The 9,149-nt window shown below is 35.6% G+C and overlaps 1 protein-coding gene across 1 annotated transcript; it reads right to left on the bottom strand.

Annotated features, from left to right (window-relative positions):
• Positions 1-437: 437 nt before the first annotated feature.
• Positions 438-6,926, bottom strand: LOC141619637 (protein BONZAI 3-like). Its single transcript, XM_074436655.1, has 16 exons — positions 6,508-6,926; positions 4,701-4,748; positions 4,432-4,580; positions 4,278-4,326; positions 4,024-4,080; positions 3,525-3,692; positions 3,307-3,441; positions 3,115-3,176; positions 2,759-2,849; positions 2,557-2,671; positions 2,094-2,170; positions 1,782-1,919; positions 1,518-1,682; positions 1,291-1,404; positions 1,034-1,130; positions 438-798 (listed from the first exon to the last, which is right to left on the bottom strand). Exons 1-16 carry the CDS (start codon positions 6,673-6,675, stop codon positions 650-652), a joined length of 1,782 nt encoding a protein of 593 aa, XP_074292756.1. The 5' UTR covers positions 6,676-6,926; the 3' UTR covers positions 438-649.
• Between the last annotated feature and the right edge of the window lie 2,223 nt (positions 6,927-9,149).

Here is a 9,149-nt window from a genome sequence, read left to right as displayed (position 1 = left end):
TTTGAATCTCGCTTGAGACTCTTTTATGGCATACTGGTAATTGTGAGCAAGGATTGATTGCTTGGAGAACAACATTCGTAAAGTCCTAACAAAGATAGCTAGCTACCAATGTTTCCACGCTATGGATTCCTTCCTTTTCTTGCAAGAAAATGATGGTTGAATTTGTTTTTATTTTCAGATAATTTTTTGTATATATATATATTTTTTATTTTTATTTTGACAGCTAATTTTTTGTATATTATGGCAATTATAATACGCCATATTCCGACACGTCAACATTATTTCGTTGACATCTTTTTTCGTTGACATCTTTTTTTTTGTATATTATGGCAATTATAATACGCCATATTATTTTGCATAATATATAATTACTCGTTCATATACGGAGTAAATTTATCATAGCCTTTCCGATACCAATACCGTCAAACGAAGAAAACTAAGCAGAGAACGGTACCAAGAGTACGACCCAAGGCAACGATTTTTATCAGCATTCAAAGCCAATCAATCCAATGTACAGCAAAACTACCCCGTTCCTATTTTAGTTGAAGCAATTAAGACCGATTTCAGTAACGCCAACATTAAGACTCGGTATTTACTTTTCTAATTGTCTAGGACGGCTTCTGTCAACAAATTATAAGACGACTTTCAGTCATTGACAATAGGCCGGGTGGTTGTGATCTTGAGGCATTGATGTGCCAGCGTTATGGCCTACGGGCTTGATATCTCTACTCCGCATGTATGTTAGAAATTGTCCCGGGAGCTCTTCCAGGAGGGATTCAACCATTGATTTTTGTCCCGCTACATAAAAGAGAACAAATGAAAAGATAGGTGGTTATTGTCGCATAGTATCGTGATAATTTTGCAAAATCTATCAACCTGGCTATCTAAGCACAAGAATAACCCTCATGACCTAATGTCGTGAAGGGCCCCGCATATGACGAGATAAGGGGGTTGGATTTATGCAACCTCGCCTCTTGTCTATCTATTCGTCTATTTTTTGGATATAAGCAAAGGCCAATAGATATAGACCAACCTTGTACTTCTCGGATTGGAACGAACTGGACAATGTCACGAGTAGCTACGCGGCCTGTGGTGCTCTCCAACCGGCGTCCAGTATCAGCATCAAGTATCTGTCACATTGTAAATTTTTTCCATTCATGTCATCACAACACATTACACAAGCGCCTCAATGACTCCATTCAATATTATCACAAGTTCCGAAAATCAAAATAACAAATTCATCAACAATTCAAAAACGACGTAAAATCTACTTAGAAAAGAGCAGCTCACCTCCATCTGCGAAAAATCAGCAGATCCTACTCCAACAATGAGGATTGATAAAGGCAAGTCAGACGCCCTCACCAAAGAATTGATTGTTTCTTGGGGATCTGTCAAAACTCCATCCTGGATAAAAAGGGAACCGTGTTATCTTCGAGTTAATACCCATCCACTATCTATGTTACTCCGACTTTACATATTACTGAGAAGTAAATTATAGACTTGTTAACAGCACTTACTGTAATGATCAGTAATATATAATATTTGCAGGCATTTTGTCTGAGGGACTGGCCAGCTATATCTGCAGCTTTGTTGATCACGTTACCAAATAAAGTCGGTCCATGGAGGGTGACACTTCGGAGAGCAGAGTTATACGCCTCCATAATTCCTTCGATTCCTCCTACCTATATAGAGCATAGATCAAATCATAAATCGTAGTACCACAATATCAGAAGATTTATGCATTTTTCTGTTTTCGTTGGAACTGAAGATTTCTTACTCACCTCAGTATCATATGGACTCCCATTTAAGTTGAAGCAGTGAGATACAGTGCCATCGGGTGTCTTCCCACCGAATCCCCAAGCAGAGAAACGCTTGTCAAAGTCATAGAATTGTATAACTTCTCCAACTTCCATAATAGCCTGCACGACAAGCACATAGTGAGAAACTTGAGTAGCTCATGTAACTCATTCAGCTCGGTTTCATCTAAAAATCTTAGATTCGCATCCCATCAAGTTGAACTAATGTGGCACTTGAACTCTTGTAAGCATTCAAGCGGCCTGACGGAAAGAAAAATAAGAAAGAAAAATTCTTACCCTCTGGTAAGAATTCAAGCGGCCTGACGGATCAATGTAATGCAAGGAGTCGGAACTTCTAGGGTTTCCATTTGAAGCTGCATGACATACAAAAGCTGCATATTTAGATTGTGCAAAACTAACTTGACTCGCGATCCACATTAGCCCTAACAGAACAGTCTCTGAATTAACATGATTAATTGACCCAATCCGACCAGTACTTGCAAGAACTTTGTTGATAACATTGACCCTACTTTGAGATGACCCGACCAAAACCACCCCATTCGAAAAATTATCCAATGTGAAATGACCCGATTATAGAACATCGAAACAGACCCATAACCTAAGGGACCTGAACAGACTGACCTGAGGAAAAATACATATACACCTGAAAATCTGAAATGACCTGTCGTGAACTGACTAAGCGAATGACACTTTAAAAATGACTCAATATGTCACTTAATCACTGATTAAAATCACGTACCAGTAAAATCAACTGCAACCATAAAGTTGAGTTCAAAACCGCTAGAAATGTAATCAAGAAAGCTATACAACTCTTTTTCACGAAACTCGTCTACAAATAGCTGACCCTTGAGAACCTGCAAGTGATTATCAGTCAAACAAATAATTTTAACATAATATGACACAGAAAGGAAGTTGAGAGAACCAGAAGATCATTTCAGTACCTTTTCATGACCTCGTTGTGGTTTGACAAAGTTGATTCCAGTTTTTTCTCTGTGCAAATTTTGCAAGGCTGATATTGATGTTTGAAGATTCCTGTCCAATGAATACATAACGATTGTCGGTGAATTCAGCAACAACAAAAACATTATGTAAATGCCTCAAAACCTCTGCCTATGCCGCGAGAAGGGGTCTGGTACAAAAAGGTTGTTCAGGATGACTCATATGAAAATTGCCGACAATTTAGTGAGCCATTTTTGCATATTTGAAACCAAAGGATAGTGAATCTTGGAAATTCAAACTTTCAAATGGTGCACCATTTCAAAAAAAAAAAAAAATCCCAGAAAAACAAAATCAGTACCCAAGTAGAGTGTGATTGCCATTGCTATTAAAATCAAAGCACTCAATTATCAAAGGATTATCCTGCAAAAGACAAGGCACTCATAAGAATAAAGAGTGGCTGATAATCCCAACAAAAGTCAATATTTACTCAGGAATGCATTAAAACTGCAACAGTGAAAAAACCCTTGAAGAGAAATAAGGTAGAACTTGCCTTGCTCGTAAATTGCTGTGTAGTAAGGCAAACAGGCCTCCATGTCGGGTTCAAGTTGTTGTTCACCACTTCAGTCTTGCAAATTGGAATGGAGACCCCACTTTCAACTTTCCTAGAGATCCGTAGGAAAGGATCCTACAAAGACGAAAGTAAAGGTCAATACTCGACAAAAGTACATTAATAGTTTTCAGCTTAAGGGCCGCAAAAGGTCTACATACACTTTTAGACAACAAATCCACATTATCAAGATTGCTACAACGGAATACGATCTCAGCGGCATTTCTCGATGACACAGTTTCTTCTGCATGAACATTTAACATGCCCACATTTTTGGATGTTCTATTGTGCAGCTTCAAGGTCAAGGTCCGATCACGTTTGGTGAAAATCTGCGATAACAAATAACATGTTTCTGCTTAAAACAATTTAACCTTCATATATCAGAGTAATGCCCTATCCATAACAGCAAAATAACATTCTCTTAATGCCTCACAGGCTCCCACGTGCAGCGGAGAAGGGTGCCATATGTATGCAGCCTTACTCATCTATTAAAACAAATAAATGTGATTCTCTGATGACCCATAATAAGAAATGCTTTGAGAAATGGATCAACTGATTGCTATTCCTAATATTACTTCGCATAGCAGGGTGATGCCATTTCCATATCTGCAACAAAAGATGCAAAATGTGGCAGCAAAATCATTTAGAGAAGTACAGTACCTCAGATAAGGCACAATTAGCTTCCCCAATAAAGTCTTGATCATGTAAGTTAAGTGCCTGCGGAAATAGTTAAGTTAATTATGGGAGAGTATTAGAAAGAAACTCCAAAATATACAACTGGCGACATGTTTATATATAGCCTGAACTAAGATTTTCTATTTTCCATATTCCATTTTTCTGGTTTGGTGAATGAATTCCGTAGAGCAAATATGGAGAGAAAATAAACGGGGACTGCAGTCTGCAGTAGAGATTACCTTGACGGGAATGTTGTGGTATTTTGTATCAATATCGTAGATATGGATCCTGGTACCGAGAAATATTAAGAAATACATTAAGTAAGACCATTATTATTTATTAGTGAAAGTAATCGAAAAGTTTTAACAATTTAAGTTGAAAGAAAGAACTTACACCAATGGCTGAACCATCTCAAATTGATATGATACCGGAATTTTCTCAATCCAAGAAGGATTCAAGTTGTTCAAGATAACTTCTGTACGACCTAACTCCTGAAGATTTCCATCACGTTTCTTCAAGTACACTACCGCCATTGGATCGCTCTGCAGGTTTATCATTAGCATTTCTCAATGAATGGCATAGCTTAAGTCAGAATGCTTAACCAGTCGTGGAGTACTGACTGATGGAGGATAAAACAACTTTTGAGATATAGGAAAGTGTACCTTTGAAACGATATCAAGGTCGAGTAGATTTGTAGCAGAAAGAGATAACTGCACAACAAAAGCATAACATGAGTTTCTAAAAATACTCAAGTTTCTCCTAGAGTTCTTGCCGAAAAAATGATAGAAAAGAACAGCAAGTCATCGAGGGCAGCTTGTACTGAATATACGTCTTATGCATATACACACGGTTCCAAAAATCACAAGAACATGCGTTAACATTCATTACATTCTATTCCTATATTTCGGCGCTAAATGTTGAAAGTTCCAACTTTTAGGATTAGGAATCAAAAAACAACCAGGCATAAATGGTAACGGAAGTTGTAAGAGCCATCAATCTTATGAATGAGACGCTCTTTCACGATCCAACACCAAATATCTTTCGATTGTGCAAGCGTAATCATGGCATGATAAAGTTCAACCTTCAATCTATGCATACAAAAATAACATAGAAACCCAGTAACACTGTAATTTTCGACTTCAACCACCCGACTCCTATGATCAGCTGCATGACTACATCTCCATCCAATAATTCAACCTGTTGGACAAAATACCCTACATAGAGGAAGAAACTGAGAGCCTCGGACTATTTTCCCATCTTACCACGACTCTAAACCTGTTAGATATACCCTCCAAATACCCGATCTTACTTCTGCTCACCCTTAAAACATTGAGATTCTGAGCATACCCGATATTCGGGATAATACACTACTACATTGTCTACATAACCCAAAATATCTCTCTGTACTGTTGTAAGACTAAAGTGGGTCCTAGCCTCTTAGATAACACTTCATAATCACTCCTTCCAGCTTAAGAATCAAATAAGATCAAAGAAGGTAAGTTCATACACCAGTCCTATGATCCGATGCACTAATACATATCAGTGAGGCAGTCTCAAATGAACAATTGACTGAAAGAGATTTTTCCATAAAAGCCTACAAGAGCAATGCTCGGATAGTCTCTTTTGGGTCTTTTCCGATCTTCTCCTCTCACGGACGGAACATTATAAGTCCGTCTTATGATAATACGACACGGGTCTTTACAATTGCCCTAAAAGTTTCATGCTTTGTTTCAAGAAACTCCAAGAAACTAATAAAGTTCATTCTTTCCAGTCCAAATCCAATTGCCCACATCATGAACAGTTCCCAGATACTCTTATAAAACAATACAACACCCAATCACAATCAATTCAATTAAAAAATCATACACCAATTTGCACTAAAGCAAATATCATCATAAAACGGTCTCACAGTTAAACCCGCTTCCCAATCAAAAATCATCATAAGACGGTCTTACACTAAAAACCCATTTCCAATCAAACATCATCATAAAACGGTCTCACATTAAAACCCGTCACCCAATCAAACATCATCATAAGACGGTCTCACACCAAAACCAGTTTCCCTGAGTCATATACTAACATAAATAATTCGAAAGAATTCACATTGAAACACTAAAAAAAGACGGTCTCACACTTAAACAGTACAACACCCCAATCACAATCAATTCAATTAAAAAATCATACACCAACTTGCACATATAATAAAAGTAAACATCATTATAAAACGGTCTCACAGTTAAACCCGCTTCCCAATCAAAAATCATCATAAGACGGTCTTACACTAAAACCCATTTCCCAATCAAACATCATCATAAAACGGTCTCACATTAAAAACCCGTCTCCCAATCAAACATCATCATAAGACGGTCTTACACCAAAACCCGTTCCCAAAGTCATATACTAACATAAATAATTCGGAAGAATTCACATTGAAACACTAAAAAAAGACCAGATAATTAAACAATTGACCTCAATTTGGGTGAACAAAGGTTGAAAACCCTGAACAGTATAAAAGTAATCAACAGCATCATTGTGGGTCCCTTGATCAGCCGCCATTGCTATGGGACCTGACCTTTGGACCCCACCTACTGCTTCTTGTCCTCCCTTTATATCTGATAAAGAAAAACAACCCCCCATTTCCCTTATAATCAAATTAATCAAATCAAAACACAAATAATTGTGAGAGACGGTTTTTATTTATATTTCAATTTAACCAATTAGGGTTTCGAAAATTTATTAATGTAGGGTTGAGGAAAGTAATTTTGGCCGTTTGGGTATTTGGAAATTTCCTAGGTAAGTACTGAGTAGAAAGCAGTTGTCGATTATAAGAACACAAATACTTGTGAGAGACGGTTTTATTAGCGATTGTTTGAATTGTAATTTTGAACAAATGAATGTATGTGGGTTTATCTATTTATATAGTAGTTGGGAAAACTAATTTTGGAATTTGGGAAATTTCCAGGTAAGTTAAAGTAATTATGGTTTACCAAAAATAGAATTATTCGTTCATAAGAAAACTTTGATTTTGTATTAAAAATTGAATGATGAACTAGTTTGGAATAAAAGTCCTATCCAAATTAATGCTACGCGTTTAGTTAGATTGATAAGAATATACAAGTGCATGAATTGGAACTTTTCATGTGATAAATTATTATTAAACTAGATTTTGTGTCCGTGCGTTGCACGGTTTCTAAATAATGTTTTATTTTTAACTGAAGTGGTAGAATATGTAAGTTCTTGAATGTGAGAACGGTAAAATTTGCTATCGTAAAGTAATTAATGACATTGAAAATAAGTGTAATCGACGTTGTGAATTAATTTCAATTAGTCTCTCTAATTTCAATTAGTCTTTTGTACACCAAAAAGGGAAAATAAGAAAGGACAGACTAATGATTTCGCACATAAATGAGAATAATCTAACCCATTGTTATTCAAGCCACCAGAATTGTGATTTAATAAACATGTGGAAACAATGGGCTACATGAGAGTTCCAATATTAATCTTCCTATCATCAAATTTTATATGGGTGAGCTTATACGACGTTGCACGGTTATTCATTTTTTTGGTGTCCAAACCTAGATTTTGTACCCGTACGTTGTACGGGATATAATATTGATTCGTCTCTAATTGTAACATTAGTTTTCTCGTGAGAATATGAGTATATACAAATACATTGAAATATTTTTTTAAGAATATGAGTATATACAAATAAATTAACATTTTTTTTTATGATTTGTGTATATAAAAGTTATAATCGCCATGCACGAGTAACTAAATAGTGTTCTGTTTGTAAGTGAGCTTGTACAAATGTAGTTTTTTTTTTGCATCTGGAAAATGTAAGTTGTTCTTCGTAGAATAAATAATTGATGAGTTTAACATGTATGAACCGTGAGTTTGTACAAATGTAGTTTTTTTTGCATCTGAAAATGTAAGTTTTTCGACCCGTGACCCGTATAAGCCCACCCATATTTAGTCTGACCCGTATTCGAGTTTAACATGTATGAACCGCCTCACCAGCCGACCCATCCAGCCCGTTTGAGTGGTCTAGCAAACCTTGCATCAAAGTCATGTGGTAATTATCTAAATTTTGTAGTTTGACCCGTATTCGAGTTTAACATGTATGAACCACCTCAACAGCCGACCCAAATTCTTATCATTTTAGCTTTTTTACTTTTAAAGTTTATATATATACCAATATAACTCTATCATTTTGATCGGATAAAATTTCCATAAGTTTGGTGATAGTTCTACAAATAACTTTATCACCTTGATCGGATAGAATTTGCATAATTTTAATTTATAATTTAAAATTTTATTAAGTAGTTAAAAAAGTAAATTAAGGCAATTTACAAAGTATTAATTTCCATGTATTTGTGTACATAGGAATAAGATAAGATCTTTTGATGTACGTATATTATAATTGTATTTATTACTGTATTTATTAAGGAAGAGACTAAAAATAAAATAACCTGGTGTGATATTCATCTCTGTTGAGGAGGAGAAGAAGTGGGTAAAGTGAGTGGGACTGCCATATGAACACAGCGATGCACATGACTGTTGCCTTATGTTGAATTTAACAGAATTTGTCTGATTGATGTTTTTTTGGGGTTAAATGATGTTTAATTGGAGTCTCTCTGATTGTGATAACCGATAACTCTAATATTTTGTCAGTCTTTTATACGGTAGTAGTTTTAAATCCGTGCAATTTGTTATTTAAAATTGTTAGATATAATCTATCTTTTATTTCAGTTTAATGTGTTATATGGCCCTTCGTAGGTTTGATCAATTTTACATTGAACAATAAGGAAAAATAATCTATATAACCCATTGTTGATCAAAGTACACAATGCCTTACATCCTTATAGTTTTTGTCCTTCCTTATTTTTCATGAAATAAGCATAGATGAGAATTTAGTTACCTGTATTCAAGCCACTAAATAATGTCTTCTTACAATTTTTGTTTACTAAGTTAATCGCTTTGCTCATTAGCGATTTGGCCTAAACCATTTCATCTTACTCATCCTCTTATTACTATGACATATATTCACTTGTTTGTCTCTGAAGGCTTAACTCTTAATACATAACCCTTTTCGTTTGCAATTATAGTGTTGT

This window comes from Silene latifolia, chromosome X, assembly GCF_048544455.1.
Source record: "Silene latifolia isolate original U9 population chromosome X, ASM4854445v1, whole genome shotgun sequence".
NCBI lineage: Eukaryota > Viridiplantae > Streptophyta > Magnoliopsida > Caryophyllales > Caryophyllaceae > Silene > Silene latifolia.
This window is presented reverse-complemented; position numbering and strand designations above follow the sequence as displayed.